General features: G+C 42.6%; 1 protein-coding gene across 2 annotated transcripts in view; it reads right to left on the bottom strand.

Moving 5' to 3' along the window:
• pibf1 (progesterone immunomodulatory binding factor 1) overlaps positions 1-16,999 on the bottom strand; it is a 31,537-nt gene extending 14,538 nt beyond the window's left edge. Inside the window, exons 1-10 of one of the 2 annotated variants that reach the window (XR_014118162.1) lie at positions 16,841-16,999; positions 16,173-16,430; positions 15,657-15,757; positions 15,310-15,508; positions 14,478-14,597; positions 13,894-14,027; positions 12,356-12,464; positions 12,088-12,269; positions 11,757-11,882; positions 10,401-10,499 (exon numbers count right to left, since the gene is read on the bottom strand). Coding sequence is in view for 1 of the 2 variants with exons in the window: in XM_035535138.2 (XP_035391031.1) it covers positions 10,401-10,499; positions 11,757-11,882; positions 12,088-12,269; positions 12,356-12,464; positions 13,894-14,027; positions 14,478-14,597; positions 15,310-15,508; positions 15,657-15,757; positions 16,173-16,421 (1,319 nt within the window). In the remaining variant the exon portion in view is untranslated. The remainder of the gene's footprint in view (positions 1-10,400; positions 10,500-11,756; positions 11,883-12,087; positions 12,270-12,355; positions 12,465-13,893; positions 14,028-14,477; positions 14,598-15,309; positions 15,509-15,656; positions 15,758-16,172; positions 16,431-16,840) is intronic. The other variant, XM_035535138.2, reaches the window with a different exon arrangement.
• Between the last annotated feature and the right edge of the window lie 32 nt (positions 17,000-17,031).

The following is a 17,031-nucleotide window of genomic DNA, read 5'->3' as shown; positions in this document are numbered from 1 at the left end:
TGTTCACACTGTATCAGAAATCTATATTTAATAGCAGCCGGGTGAGCCTGGCAGGATGGATCTTTTTTCAGGCTTCTCCACTGTCATGCAATATTCTTATATATGGTGCACCATGTTACTCAGTCACTATGGTGATTTAGGCCAGATTAAATGCTTTAGGTGTTGGACAGAAAGCAGAGTGAAGATCTCTAGAGGCATTATAGAGAGTGTCGAATATCACTGCTTATCAGAAAACCTTAAGCAGAGCACGAAAGGAGTTACTTCCAAAATAAACGGGCACTGGCTATGTGCAGGAAGGCTCAAGTCTATATGCTGGAAAACATTTCAAAGAGATGCAGTTGATTTGTGTCAATCGACTGAGTGATCATAGCAGTTCGGAAAGTGAGAGGGGATCACGAGTGTGCAGAGGAACTGTCACATAAGCATTCCAACGCGAGCCAGAATCCCATGTGCCGTCCAACACAGAATATGCACAGCATTTAGCTCAAGTGTTCGCTTACCAGGAACCACTACATCTGACATCATCTGTGATACTGATGGCTATCGGACACTACTGAAAACCCGAGAGGGGCTTCTCTAATAATCATCAGCACGCTATTCGGCAAAGTGACAACGTTTCTTGTGGTCTACCAAAAATATCCAATATCCATCTAACAACTCTTTTACCAACTCACTTATTCCATAGATTTAGTTGTAGTTATTTCAGGAGTAGTTATTAGGAGCCAGTCAGTTGTGGTGTCATGTAGTGTAGAGTACAGTTACAAATACGGTATCACTAGACTAATATTAAAAGAGTTACATAAGCCACACGTGTGCCTAGTTTTTTTAGTCTAGTGAGATGTCAATGTGTAAAAAAACAAAAACAGGAGGCAAATTATGGCAAACAACACCACCACCACTACTGACATTTCAGTGAAAGCTGTGTCATGAAGGGCAAATGGGATGGTTAATGTAAACATACATGTATCTGTGGGCATTTGATCTCCCCGTAAACTTTGCCCACTTTTCACAAACTGATTCACTCGCCCATATGCAACTCCACACAAGGCCATCTATGATTTCCATTCTTCACTTTTATTCAGCCTCATCAAAATAGTGTGAGGAGGCGCCGTCAGCGGACGGAGACCTCTGGAGTTCTATTGGAGTGTTGGGGGGGGGTGGGGGGTGGAGGTGGGCAACAGCAGTAAAACAGCATCTGTCAACCTCACACACCAATATGCACACGCACGCACACACATACACAGTCCACCCAAATCCTCCTTTGCATGAATGCGAGCTATCCGCTTCCCGGGCCGGAAAATCGCACGGTATGCCCAACTGTGCGATGAAGATCCGCTGGAATGCCTGGCATGTGACTGGAATGCAGTGTCACTGCGCGCCTGTGACATGGGCAAATAAGGGCTCTGGACTTGGGGAGAATGGTGGAGGTAGAACCATCACACCAAGGGGTGGGGGGGGAGATGTACACCCCCTCCACAGCAGCAGTGATGAAATGGTAGAGGCTGACTGGGTTAGGTGCTAAGGGAGACCTCACCGTTTACATCCCGACTGCTTGGCCTTTTTCTGCTTTGGTTTCTATACATAAAACAACCCAGCCATGTGGCTGGCAACAGCTACATGCTGGTCCCAAGCCCAGATTAATGGGAAGGGGGGGAGATAGCAATGGAAAACTACTCCACTATTTTTGCCAAAATAATTTATCGGAACAAAACCGAAGAGACTCGTATATGGTGTCGGAAGGTGGGCCCCCTGGGCCGGAAAGCACCCGACAATCGGCCAGGGAAGAAGAAGGAGAAGGATGAATTTCAAGTAGCTTGGGATTTAATGATGTGAGCTGGACAAAGCCTTGTGGACTCCAGCCTGCTGATCCCACCCCAGGTGAAAGAAACTGCCTGCCTTTAACGAAGTTTCACAACTTTGGGACATGGAACGTGCATGGCCTGAATACAGGCAAACTGGACATAGTCAAAGCTGAAATGGAACGACTCAGCATTGATATTCTTGGTATTAGCGAGCTACACTGGAAAATTACACAGTTACTCTGGAAATGACATCAAACAATGGAGTAGCCCTTATAGCGAATAGGAAAATCGCTAAGGTCATCCAATGTTTTAACGCCATCAGCGACAGTCATTTCTGTTCGCTTCAATGCAAAGCCTCGCTCACTTACAATCCTGCAGGTTTATGTTCCCACCACGGACACAGAAGAAGAAGAAGATGTAGAAAAATTCTATGGGGAGCTCCAGCAAGCAATTGACCAAGTCCCCGCCAAGGACACCATCTTCATTGCCAGAGATTGCAATGCAAGTAGGTGCGGGAGAGGAAAAACCAGTTGTAGGAAAATTTGGACTAGGAGAACAGAATGAGGCTTGTGACCATTTGATTCAATGCGGACAGGAAAATCATCTATTGACTGCAAACATGTGGTTTGAGCAACCAAAACGCCGCTTATATATGTGGACAGCTCCAAATGGACAACACCGCAACCAGATTGACCACTTCCTGTCAACAACGAAGGAAGAGCTCAATGCAAGCAGTCAAAAGGCTTCCTGGTGCGGATTGTTGTTCTGACAATCAGCTGCTTGTTGCACGAATCAAACTACGATTTAACACCATCAAAAGGTCTCCTGAAATGCAACGTTTTGACACAAATAACATCCCAGTTCAATATGCAGTTGAAATAAAAAATAGATTTCAGATACTGGACACAAATGCGAAAGATCCAGATGAACTGTGGGAAAGAAACAAATCAACACACAGCAAAGCAAACTATTCCATGAAAGAAAAAAAAAAGAAGGAAAAAAAAATCACATGCAAGTAAAATTCTACTGAAGATTATTCAGAAACACATGGCTACATTAATTGAAAGGGAGCTCCCAGATGTCCAAGCTGGATTTCGTAAGGAACGCGGAACTAGAGATCAAATTGCAAATCTGGGCTGGATTATGGAGAAGACCCGTGAATATCAAAAGAATCTGTACGCGTTTTATTGACTACAGCAAAGCTTTTGACTGTGTTGAACACGTCAAGCTGTGGAAATGTCTGAAGGAAATGGGCATCCCAGGACATCTGGTAAAACTAATTCAGTTGCTCTGTATAAGACAAGAAGCTACAGTCAGAACAGCTTTTGGTAACACTGACCTGTTTGAGATCAAGAAAGGCGTGCGACAAGGCTGCATTCTATCGCCAGTCCTGTTCAATCTGTATGCCGAAAAGATTCTGAGAAGATGCAATTTGGATGAATCGTCAGTTGGAGTGAAAATTGGTTGGAGAAATATCAATAATCTTCGATATGTTGATGACAACTTTGCTTGCAGAAAGCATAAAAGACCTAAAATATTTGATCCGACTTGAAGAAAGTGAACGCATGGGACTGTACCTGAATATCAAGAAAACAAAAAAACTGACAACAGGCAATGGTAGAGCACATATAAAAATCGACAATGAAGAAATCGAATCGGTTCAACACTTCATCTTCCTAGCATCCAAGATCAACTGCAGTGGCGAACCAGGGCCAGAAAACAAACGAAGAATCGCACTGAAGAATTGCCGCAATGCAATGCAAGGGATGGCAAAGATATGGAAGAATAAAGATATTACCATTGCAACAAAAATCTGCATGGTCAATGCAATCATATTTCCAATTCCCATGTATGCATGTGAAAGCTGGACCCTGAAAAAGGCAGACAGAAGGAAAATTGATGCTTTTGAGCTATGGTGTTGGAGGCGAATGCTGTGCATCTCGTGGACGGATATGGTCACAAACAGGACGGTTCTAGAACGTGTCAAACCAAAAACATTAGAGGGCAAAATCACCAAGCAGCAGCTCTCCTATTTCAGATGTGTCATGCGAGCCAATTCCCCGGAAACATCACTAATGCTCGGCGTTGTTAGTGGGTCCAGAAGACGTCGACACCAAAGAATACGTTGGTTAGATACAATCAAGGCTGACATGAACATGCAAATGAAAGAACTGAAAGAAGCTGTCAAAGATAGGAAAGCTTGGAAAATACATACATAAAACAAAGAAACAAATTTTCTAAGAAACATATAAACCAGAAAAGATCCTGCAAAGCCAGAGCAAGTCAAGGCCTTGAAGAGGTGCAGCCACCAAACGAGGTATTAACAACAAACGTTAACCGATTAATTACTGCCAAGCGGCGTTTTCACCCGGTGCGCTCTCTGGGTGGAGCAGCAGACATGCTGGCACTTTCAAGAGAGACACTTCAAAAAGGCAGCTCTGAACATTAACGATGCCAAGTTTGGAAGAACACGCTGATCCTGTACGAGCCCCCAAGGCTGTAGCATGCGAGTCCTCTGAGGCAGTTTGGAAAGCTTGCTCAGGCAACACGTACGTCACTGTGCACGACCTGAGGGGGCTACCTCACGCGTCCCACGTGCATGTCTTCAATAAGTCACAGCCAGACCCAAAGCTGCATGTGTCTGTACGCAGAAGGCCTACCTTTACCTCAGTTTGCTTTTTATAACTTATTTAATACGATCACATGTAAATATATGAAGAGGAAATAATCATTTAAAAAATAATGTTGCGAGTACAGAAGGTAAATCAACAGAAAAAACGTTTTGACTGAACCTTTGATATATCCTAACAGTCATATGTGCGCTATACCCAGTGCTGAAGAGAAATGAAGACTCAGAAATAACACTGCACCTCTGGAATGATTTAGAATCATTTAATTAGTTTCACATTCCAATGTTCATATATGAATGGACGCTTTGGTCACAGTCTCCACAGGTAGCAAATAGCTCACTCTGTTCTGACCAGCTTGGCTAGTCACTCTTGACCAAGATCCACTGACTGTTCTAGCCACTACCAGAGGGCAGAAACCGCACTGGCTGCATGCGGCGCACCTGCAGTGGGCTGCACTGACGCACTACACTTCAGCACAGAGATGACTCAACGCATGAAGGACCGGCTGGTGACATCACCAGACCTACCCGAGTAGATCCATGCACCAGACCCCCCCCTTCCACCAACACTACATCAAGTTCGGGCACAGGAACAGAATGATGACTCAATAACTAATTGCACTCTTCTCAAGAGTAGGGAAAAAAGGGACTGCAAAATTAGATTTACTGAAGACTTTCTGGCTGTGTTCTGAGAATGAAACATACGTAAAGCAATGTAAACATCCCATCAGATTTAAAATGTTTTGGATTTTTTTCCACCTTTCATTTTGAATAAGAGTTGGCAAGGGCATAGACGCCAAAGGAGCATGGTTAGGATTTAAGTACCGCGCTTTGATTGGATGTCAGGCAACCCAGGCAACAATGGGCTAATGTGAAAAATAAATAAGCTAGAATGATGCCATGATTAAAGATGTCATGTCAAACAAGAAATAGCCATTCCCTCTGAAGCCTGTGAAACTACGGCAGGCATCTGATGTTTGTCTGACTCTGTTCTAATGAATACCGCCATGAACAATAATTACAGGTATTAACTTCTAAAAGGACAGTTGTTTCCCTCCTTCGCTTTTATCATTCCTGAACTGACACCCATGCTGTACCCTCCAGGGGTGGCTCAGGAGTAAAAGTATTAGACTAGTACCCAAAAGGTTGCTGGTTCAAACCCCACCACTGCCCAGCTACCAATGTGGGGCCCTTAACCCCCAATTGCTCAAACTGCACTCATTAACTATTGTAAGCTGCATAAAAGCATCTGCTAAATGCCATACATTTAAATGGATATTTGCTGATTTCAGAACTAATCTGCTGTGTCGTTTATAAGATGACATGATCACAGACCTAAATAATGACAATACAGTGTGTCCTCACTGGAGTATGCTTTACAGGGGTTTAGGCCACGGCGGGGCTTTGGAGGCATCTGGCTTCTTACAAGAGAGCAACTTTCCCAGCAGGGCAAGTACAGGATAAAGTACAGTAACTACTTCAGTACATTACAGAATGCAAGTTACGGGCAGGTGAGGGAACTGGGTAATTAGGACATTAGCACGCTACGCTGGTGCCTGTTTAATACTGTGCCTGTGCTCTAGCAATGCTGCTTCACAGGAAGCCTTTTCTTTGCAGCAGCAGAACATCTGTCTGTCTCTCTCATTTATATGGACTCACACGGCAACTCAGTAGTGAAAATTGCAGTTCTAAACTTTACTGTTGTAAACATTGTTGTCTATGCAACCCGTTTATTTAATTTATTGATCTAACTTTTTAGTCTCCCACCTCATGCATATACTACCAACAGCACCGTGTCCCTATATAAAAGCATAAACGAATAATGGACACACTAATCAGAAACAGGTATTTTCCATGGTGATGCCACAGGAAAACATAGCATTTGATAAAGATCATTACGCATGGAGTATACCAATAAGAAATAAAGCCTCATGACTGTTTTCTACAGCAACCGGGGCGGCGTGGTGATTTCTTCTACTCTGGATGCAATAACAAGCCTTGTGGGCAGCAGTGTAACTAAGAGTTATCAGCTATATCTCTATGTACCATCATAGTTCAACATACAGGAGGAGATGCTGTTGACAAGAAGACAGTGGCATTTATTAGTCATTGATCTGGCTGATATGACTGACAGTAACAGACTTGCTCTGTACCAAGCAGCTAGCTTAGTCACTGCTAAGCAAGCCCTCTAGCCACTACCAGAGGGCAGAACCATGCTGGCTGCATGTGGCTTCACTGATGCACTACACTTCAGCACAAAGCATGAAGAACTGGCTGGTGGCATCACCAGACCCCCCCTTCCACCAACACATGAAGTTGGGGCATAGGAACAGAATGATGACTCATTAACTATACAGTGTTCACACACATTACAGCAGCAACTATTCCACACAGAGACACACAGACACAGACACAGACGACACACGTTTATTTGGTCCTCTGTAGAAACTGTGGTATGGAGGGAAAAACGTGCAGACGTGCCAACAAGCACTACTTGAATTCTGAATATAACAAGTCGAGCATCTTCAAACCTCATTTTCAGGGGTACAGCAGATCAGACTGAAATATTAGGCAGGGTACCTTTAAGCTCGGAGTGTACTTGTGCACTTACATTCTCAGTAATTATGTCAATACATAAACCACCCAAAACAGAACACCTTTTTTTGAGAAAATTTAAATACATATTCAAGTCCTTCCACTATAAAATTAGAAACATTAGATTTATTTTCAGTACCTAACAGAAAAGTAATGAGACCACACCCTGAAGGCTTGGGCAATAATGTAAATTTAGACAAGTGATTACCATCTCTAATAATCATAGCACTATTTCCGTGTTGGTGTAGTCCCTATGAAGTCTAAATGCAGCATCTCAGTGGGAGAGTGATGGAGAACCAAAAGCTACGCTAAAGGACAACAATAGTTTTGATTCATGTGCAGATACCCAGCCTCTGAGGAAATGTTTTTTGTTAAAGCAGTACAGCAATAACTGCTAATCCGTTTACCTTTTCAGCCTTTCAGACCAACATGCATGCGATTTAAAATACTTCAGCAATTTAAATTCAGTGGGCACTGGACAGAGTAATTGTGCTGACTTTTGATTTTTACTTTTCACAACACAAATATGTTTTCTAGAAGCAATAAAAAAATGTTTTAAATTATATTTGTAGTCGATTCGTAGTATTATGTTTGTAATTATTCCTAATATTGGGGGGTAATTGTGTAATTCTATTGTGTGTGCGCGCCTTTTAAAAATATTGTGATTATTTACTACATTACAACTTAACATGAACCATTTACTCCTTATTCTTTCTCCAACCACCTATTGCCAACTGCTGTTCAACTTAGGAATTGAAGCAAAAGTTTCTGAGAGAACTTTTATGAACGATTCATGCCTCTTTCTTTACATTAATGCACTTTTTTTTTTTTACCATGAACGCAAGAGATTTGTTTATTGTGGATATGCATATTTGTATCATGACATTATTTATGTTCAGTAAAAGTGATCTTGATTAAATTAATTTCCTTTTGTGTTTATTTGAAGATAAATCACAGATTAGTCAGTCAGCGACGTGGACGTCAAATGTTTTTACATTATCTAATCGTTATCAGATGATAAAATCCTGTGATGATGGTTTGTATGGACACTGTATGAACAATGTTTGCACTCACCCAGACTGGCTAATGAGACCTGCAGAAAGATAATGCAGGAGCTTGTAGGTTGGTCTATATCAAGGGCCAGAGAATGAATACCTACACAGTTGGTCTATATCAACCATCAGTGAACGCATCCCCAGCTGAGGACGCTGGGGCTGAAGAAAGCAGAGCACCTTTCTATGAAAATGGTCCAATCTGTGAGACTGGAATTGTGACAGTTTTGTACACCTCCATGACACCTTTATGGGTGTGCTGTAGCAGTCTCACTGCCCACAGGACTGTGAAGAATCCTTTGCGGGTGGAGGACAATCACATACATATGGGTGGTGTGGACAGGACAGACCAAGTGTGCACGTACTATTAATATGGGTGGTACCACCATATCTAGCAGCATGTGGTAGAACTCGCCTTGGTGGAAGCCAACATTGTTTTGTTTTTTTAAGTGTGACAACTGGTAGCAGGACGTCTAGTTAAAGGGGGACTGCAGAAGTTCTTTCAGATCTCTGAACGTCTGATGGGATGGCATGTCCTTGGCCAGAATTCCTTGTAAAAACCAGATTGCACACTCAGACAAGTGTCTCTTTTGTGTATCTATTCAACTTAGCACTTGATCTAAATTTGATTACTGGAATGGTGCTCGGCCAGTCCTTTCTGATTCATTGACATTTTCTTAAGAAATAAATCATGTTCGAAAGTATTAACATTAAGTTTGGTATATTAATATTGCATTTGTCGGCAAATGGTAAACGTTTTTAAGATGGGGACTCATTTCTAAGTATTTTTCACAGTTGTAAAGTTGGAGGACACAATGTAAGGGACCAGTGCTTCAGCACTTTTTAGCAGTCAATACATTAAAAAGTAATTCAACAGTTATGGAAAATAATTAAGTTACATTTCTTTAATATAGTAATCTTTAGGATTACCTGTTAAAATGTGTCTAACAATCAGTAATCTGCAACAAAATACATTTTAAAGAAACCCTCAACCCTGTTTTAGAGTGTTTGTAAAAGGAGAATAGTTAAAAGAAATTTGAAAAAAATCAGGTGGAAATGTGCATGTACTAAATTAGTACCAACATACTAATTTAATAATTTTAATAATTGCAATATTCAATATTGTTCATCAGCCCATGCCTAATGCCATTTCTATCTTCACCCTCATTAAAATATCACAATATAATACAACTGAATATAAAAGACTGAAGTTCAGCATCTTAGAAATCAACATCAGCATCTTGGTTTGCCTACATGTCTTGAGACTATGCTAACTGACTTTCAGAAATAGGTGGCTCTTATAAAAGGTGTTAAAATTGCATATGATAAAACATTACTTTTGGTATTACTAGATCTTGCTGCTGCATTTACATAAATTGGGTAGATCCTACACATCTTCACTAGGCATATCAAAATATCAAAATACTATGCCTTCTATCATCTCAAAAAAGAAGCTAGAATCAAAGCTTTAATGTCTAAAGATTTAAGGCCTAGAAGAAACTCAAACTTCCGCAAAAGACCATTCAATATCCACAGCCTATTCAAATTTTTTTTATGCCAATTCTAAAATCACCACACTCTACTAGTCTATACATCATTAAATGGATTAGGTCCAAAATACATTTTGAAATGCTTATAGCATATAAACACAGTAGGTTTCTTAGCCTAATAAATACAGATCTGTTAGTAGAGCCCAGGATTTCAACTAAAACACAGTGCAGCAGTGTCTAGCTTTTTATGCACTATACACAACCAAAACAATTTCTAGAAGGACTTCCCAAATGTAGCTATTTTTAAATACAGATTAAACCTTACTATTCTCATGTGTATAATTGAGCTTGAAGACTTGTACATTATTTCAGCTACATTTTAACACTGCACGTTAAATTATTTTCATCCAATTTAAATTAATTTTTACTTTTTTATTCCAGTGTTAGCCAAGCTTATTCTTTTAATTAATGCCCTTATTTCATTACCTTTTTATTTTTATCTTTCCCTCATGTAAAGGACTTTGACCTCCAGGTATGAAAATGTACTATTAATATAGAATTGCCTTACTATAGAAGTCTAATCCCATCTTCTGAAAGTGTGTCTTTCACAGGAAGTGTCACTGTTACAACAGTGGACTGTGCATACCACCTCTCTGTGTCATACTTTTGTAAAGAACATTCCTCTGGGGGTTTTTTTTTAATGAATTTACAACCAAGATCTTGGCTATGTGATGAGGAAAAATGTCACGCATGTTCAGCGAGAAAGGGCTAGCCACGGCTGTTCTGGGATCAGTTTCCCAGAGGTCTAAAGTGTGGATGCACAGGAACTCACTGATCCAGGAGCCGGTCGTAGTTGGTCTGCGCCTCCCTCTCCGCACTGACCGCTCGTTCTTTCTCGAGGACAGCATTATCTCGTGCCTCACGAAGGTTCCTGCAGGGAAGAAAGAAAAATTAAGACAAATATATATATTATTTTATTACAAGTCTGGAGTCTGGACAGGGCCCCGTTTCCCAGAAACATTGTATTGTTGAGATCATCTAGAGAGAGCGAGTGTTCAGTGTTCTTGCTATAACATTTAAAGACAATCTTTGTTTTATGGAGCTTTTGGGAAACCCAGCCCAGTTAGAAATGCATGTCAAGTGTGCTGACCTCATATAGATTTGCCAAAGCATAATATGCACCATATTAGTTAAAACCTCGACTTAACCCCAGCCTAGCCATTGGGCAATGAATCACTAATCAGGCATTAGAACTACATAGGAGTCATTAAACTGACATTTTTAAATTCTGTACTGCAGATCACTGAACCTTTGGCTAAAATGATCATTTTCCTCAGTGACTAATTAACCCTAGTTCTTTAGCAAGGTGAATTCATTCAACTTACAACACCCCTGGTGGCCATTTAGGGAATACCACCCGTGGCTCCATGGGACAGCATGTGAAGTCTGTTGACACTTGATATCTCAGTTCTTTATCAAAAGAAAGGATTCCCAATGACAAGGAGTTCTGGCATTATACAGTGGTTCCAGATGCATACCTCACGTATTTACGATTCTTCTGTTTTCCCCGCACTAAAACAGGGGTTTTCAGCTCTAATTCTGCAATTTCATGTTTTCCCTGGTCTAGCACACCTGAACATGCGCACCAGCTCATTATCAAGCCCTTCATGAGCTGGTTCAGGTATGCTCCACCAGGGAAAGCATGTAACTGCAGAACTGGTGATGAAAACCCTGTTTTCAAGGTGGGAAAAGAAAAGACTTGGTAATAGGAGGGAGGTGAGGCCTTAGGACTGGAGGTGAAAAGCCCTGCTCTGATGCACTGGATCCAACTCATCAGGTGAAATGTCAAGCCCTATAGTTCCTGTTCTGGTGAGTTATTACACGAAAACACAATATGTCCAACTGGGACCATAAATTCTCCAGACTATCAGTTTTCTGTCTGACACATTAATCTTCTCTCTCCCTCACACACACGCACAGACAGGAAAAAGTGTGTATGCCAATGTGAGGCAGACTTTCTTCCAGCATTGTGGCACAAACATTCAAGACAACAGCTAGGAACAGGACACAAGCTGAAAGGGGCACGAGCCTCTGACTTTGAACACCAGCAGGTGACGCTTGCGCGGCTTCGTGGGGCTTTTCTGTAGGGAGCGTGCAACGAGCCATCAGGCTTTAGCAAGGACGTCACCTGTTCTCCCGCTCATACATCTCCTTGGAGGCACGCTGCAGGCTCTCGATCTCGCTGCTGGTCTTCAGTCGGATGTGCTCCAGCTCATCACGCAGTTTATTCTCGTACTCGGTCTTGTAGCGCTCCCTGGTGGAGAGGAGGGTCAGAACTTTCTGCAGGGATGACAGTGCCCAGCACACCAAAACAAGGCTGATCTGATCGGCTAACTGCTGCGTCTTTCATGAGCTGTCGGGCCAAAGTGTGTGTGTGGGCAGATGGGTGAAGACCCTACAATTAAACCCAGATCCCAATGCTCAAGGTGTCTGGAGTCCGTGGGCACGCGAACACAGACCTGGAAGCCACATATTTGTCGTAGGCTTCCTCGCGGGCCTTCTTGGTGTCATCCAGCTGGCCCTGCAGCCTGTCCAATCGCTCCTGCTCATGGGCACAGCGCACATTCAGCTCCATGTTCTGCCTGGATAGGTAGTCCTTATCCTTCTGGAGCAGAGTGACCGACTGCTGCAGGGTGGCCACCTGCCGGGGAAGAGGAGGAGAGTAGAAAGTGCAAGGATGAAGACGAGATTTATTTGGCCGTTACCGTTTTACTGAGAGTCCGTTACCGCTTTACTGAGGTCGTTCCTCTCCTTGGTCAGGGCGGTCTGTGTCAGGTCCGTCATCGTAAGCTTCTTTCTCAGCTCCTGCACCTCCCCTTCATAGCCGTCTCGCTCTCTGAGCCAAACGAGAACAATCTAGCTTCCATCACTGCTGAGCTCACCGACTCTCACACACACACACACACTCACACTCACACACTCTCACACACACTCACACGCACACACTCACGCACACTCACTCACGCACACACACACTCACACACACACTCACACTCACACTCACACACACACACGCACTCTCACACACGCACTCTCACACACGCACTCTCACACACGCACTCTCACACACGCACTCTCACACACGCACTCTCACACACGCACTCTCACACACGCACTCTCACACACGCACTCTCACACACGCACTCTCACACACGCACTCTCACACACGCACTCTCACACACGCACTCTCACACACGCACTCTCACACACGCACTCTCACACACGCACTCTCACACACGCACTCTCACACACGCACTCTCACACACGCACTCTCACACACGCACTCTCACACACGCACTCTCACACACGCACTCTCACACACGCACTCTCACACACGCACTCTCACACACGCACTCTCACACACGCACTCTCACACACGCACTCTCACACACGCACTCTCACACTCACACACTCTCACACTCACACACTCACACACTCACAGCAGGTAGTCGCAATATTAGAAGAGCATACATAAATCTGCTTAAGGGAACGTATCAGACATGCTGATGAGACAAACTAAAGGTCAAACACTGGACAGGGTCATTTACCATGACCATGGTCAGATTAAGCCCTTTTGTTGTCCTAGGCTATGAAATTTAATAAGAGCAATATAGATCTACATCATAATGAATATGACAATAGGAAGCATTAAAAACAGTATGTCTACACTAAACCTGATGCAACAGGAAAATAAGCACACATAGGCACACATTCTGAACAGGACTAGAGCCTAGCAAATGACTGTTAGAAATGACAGTTGCTTGACCAGTTCTAAAATATATGGTTTATTTAGGAGTTTTATGTATTCTCAGCTTGTGCTCTAGCATTGCTTTTGTTTGTGAACCTCTCTCAAAGTTCCTGGGAGCTGCCATCATTTAATGCATTTTGCTAGCTTGTCCGAAGAAATGCTAAATGTAAAAACAGGGGGGGGGAGAAGAAAAAAGAAAAAAAAAAAAAAAAAAAAAAGATTCCAGTCTTGTTTGTCTCTTTTAGCCCTTTGCTCCGCACACCTGTAGACCACAGGCTTCAACCTCTGTAGCCCACAGTTAATCCATCAATAGCCACGACACAGCCCCCTCCTCCCCAAACACAACAAAGCACTTCAAATAGATGAGCTTGTTGACTGACAAGATCATAAATTGCAGGGATTGCAGGGAGGAAAAAAACTCAACAAGTTGAAACACAGAGTTGGGTGTTAAATGGGCCAGAGCCTCGGGAGGATAACTTGATTCCGCATAACCTGCCTGGCAACTCCTCACCCTCACCGCTTGACTTTGTCGTAGTTCTGCCGTCTGTAGTCATCGTCCTGTATGAGCTGCTTCGTGTCGGCCAGCTCCAGGGTCACCCTCTGACAGCGGAGCTCCAGCTCAGAGCGGGCTCTCCTCTCCTCCTCGTAGCTCTGAATGCAGGTTCAAGTGTCAACAAAAACGGGGGAAAACCATGCCGCTACTCAACCCAAAAAATAATTGGACCGAAGGCCCAGATTCTCCAACGCTGCTGAACAGTGCGCTGTTAAGCTCAACTTGACTGTTGTGGGCAACTCTGTTTTGACCTTTGTGATGACCTTTGAGGTATGGTTGTCAAAAAGATCCTCATGGAGTTGCAAAGCCAAATAAGATATACATAAGACCAGTTACAGATTAATCATTTGTAGTTTAAGATGCCATAAGTATGCTCTCAAATGCAAATTTGAATTTGTACAACAGATACTACTATCAGATCAGCTATGATCAGGCGCGCCAAAGACCATTTCTGGCAAAACATTATAGAAAAACTTGCACCGATTGAAACCTTTTCCCAAGGATTATGTTTACTACACCAGAAGCATGTGTGTTTGGATCGGTCTTACCTCCATGAGGGTTTTGATCTGGTTGCGATGGCTGTCTAGGTCCTCACTCATGTTGCTCTTCTTCACCTGCAGCTCCGTCACCAGTGACCTCAACGGCATCACCGTCTCATAGAAGCGGACCTAGGACCATAGAAGCCAGCCAAATCATGGTCTGGTAATTCTACATGGATAACTTCAGAAGCCATCTGCCAGGGTCCAGGATTCCAAATGGGGATCATCTCATGAAACCTTGTCGCTGAGCCTGGGACCATCTGGTCACTGAGCATTTGCACAATGAACAAGAATATCTAAGGTCTTTGAGTGGTTCTCATTGCATGGTGAGAGGTTCAGTGATTCATAACCATGCTGATATAATAAGCAAGGCGTTTGTCACTGTAAGTCCTCGTTTGTGAATGGTGTTAATTGCTAAAGTCAAATTGTTGCTTTGAGTAACATAGAATAAATTGTGAAGCCTTAATACACACGCACACACAAGAAGACCAAGCTCAGTTACAAATATGGAATTAAAAATGGTTACCAAGCAAACATGCAAATTCATTAGCATGTACCAAAATATGTTTTTGATAACCATCAGAAAGGGATCATTAGTCATTTGACATACTCAAATTTGGCAGACTGCAAACCTACAAAAACAAACAGCAAAAACAGAACAAGGTTTGTAGAAACAACAAACCTAGGGGGCATTTAATAAAGTTGGACCATTTCATGCAAAACAAGATTGTCCAACAAAAAGTATTCCTTACTTCTTATTCTACTGGACTGTCTTGAGTTTTGGCTCAAGTCAAACAGCTAACTGAGCAGTCTTGCAGGGTGAGATTCCCCGTACGCTCACCGCCACATATTCAGAGATGGAGAGCTTGTCTTCTGGGAGCTCGCGCAGTTCCGAGTACTTCTCCTCACTCAGCTCCAGGTCTCGAAGACTGCGGCGGACATCACCGGCCCGCTCACACAGTTGCCGGTTGGTCTCCTCCAGCTGCTTCTGCCGCACCAAAATGCCATCCATCTCTTGTTTCCTCAGTGCCTGCTGCTTCCTGTACAACATGTAAGCAGGGTGGAAACAAAATGGCACAGAGAGAGACCAGTTATGAATTTGAGAGAGATGCAGACATGCATGAAAACTTTTTTTTTTTTAATCCAAGAAATATTCGAGGACTAGCATATTTATCACTGGCGTCTGACCTGCTCTCATCCTGTTGGAGTTTTAGCTGACTGTCCAGGCGAAGGGCGAGCACCTGTTTCTGATGCAATGCGTCATTCAGTTGTTCTTCCAATTCTTCAATCTATATATACAAATTAGTCTGATCAGAAAAAAATTCTAGAGAATCTATTTAATGTAAGACAAAAGAAGATTATATTATCTAAATATATGCAAATCATATTAGAAGGTCAGTATTAGTAAATTTGCCAAGAACATATATGGTCTAGCAAAACGTCCAAGAAAAACTGATGAAGGTGCTCTTTTATAGGGAATATTACATTAAATAAAAGGGGAAAACAAGGCACTCTTCCAATCAAAAAAATGTGAAAACACACTTCATTAACTACATGGAAATTAAAAAAAGCTTAATCAGCAGCCTTCACGCCACTAGACATGGGCCTCAGTTAGCATGCTCTTAATCATATGGGTTAGTTGTTTTATTTCCATGTAGTTAATAACGGTTTGTTTTTGTTTTTTTATTTAATAGCATTCCGTACTTTGGTAAGGTGTTCCACTTTGAGATTATCAATCATGAGATTTTTCTGCGACAGCTCTATTTTCAAGAGTTGGATGTTATGGAGCAGTTCTTTCCTTTCCAGTAGCTGTTTCGTGACTTTACGTGAGCCATCTTTCTCGTCTGAGGACGAGATGTCTTCCGTGGGCACTGTGGTCTCTAGACTGAAGTCTTCAGATTCGATGGAGCTAGAGATGTTCGCGGTGTGGTCCTTCTGCTTTTTGGGTGCCATTTCTGTTACCTTGACCAGAGAGTCATATGAAAACGTTAAAGGTAACAACGTGTACAGCATTGTATAAATACTGTTTTATTCATTAGCAATTTAGATGTCAAAAAAGGTCACACCAACTATATTGTTGGGACAACAAACAAGAACTCACTTGGCGGGCTGAGCTAGCTAGGTTAGCTTCCTAACTATCAAAACTGCAACCAGCGATCTAGCCAACTATGGTTTCTTTTATTGTAGCCAGGATGGAAATCAGGAGCAAAAAGACTTTCAGACAGAGCCTAACTAACCTAACCTAGCTATCTTAGCTAGCTGGCTAGCTTGTGCGAGGAGTAGAGTTAGCTAGTTAACGCTAGCTGGCTGGCTGGCTGCTTGATAATAACTGCCATTAACGATACTTTAAGACAGAACCGACAGAATCTTACTTTTAAATATGGTGCATTCGTGAGGAATCGATAAAGGTATAGGCGTGTATATGTAGTCCGTTGCGCTTAGGTAAGCGGAGAGGAAGAGCGATAACATAACTTGCCTCTTCTCATTTCAAGCGTCCCGCCGCTCCTGGAGACTACAGGCAACAAAACAAAGCTGACGCGTTACCATCGACATTACAACGACG

This window comes from Electrophorus electricus, chromosome 18 (assembly GCF_041902795.1).
Source record: "Electrophorus electricus isolate QZ-2024a chromosome 18, ASM4190279v1, whole genome shotgun sequence".
Lineage (NCBI taxonomy): Eukaryota > Metazoa > Chordata > Actinopteri > Gymnotiformes > Gymnotidae > Electrophorus > Electrophorus electricus.
Note: the sequence above shows the minus strand (reverse complement) of the source record. Positions and strands in the feature narration are given on the sequence as shown.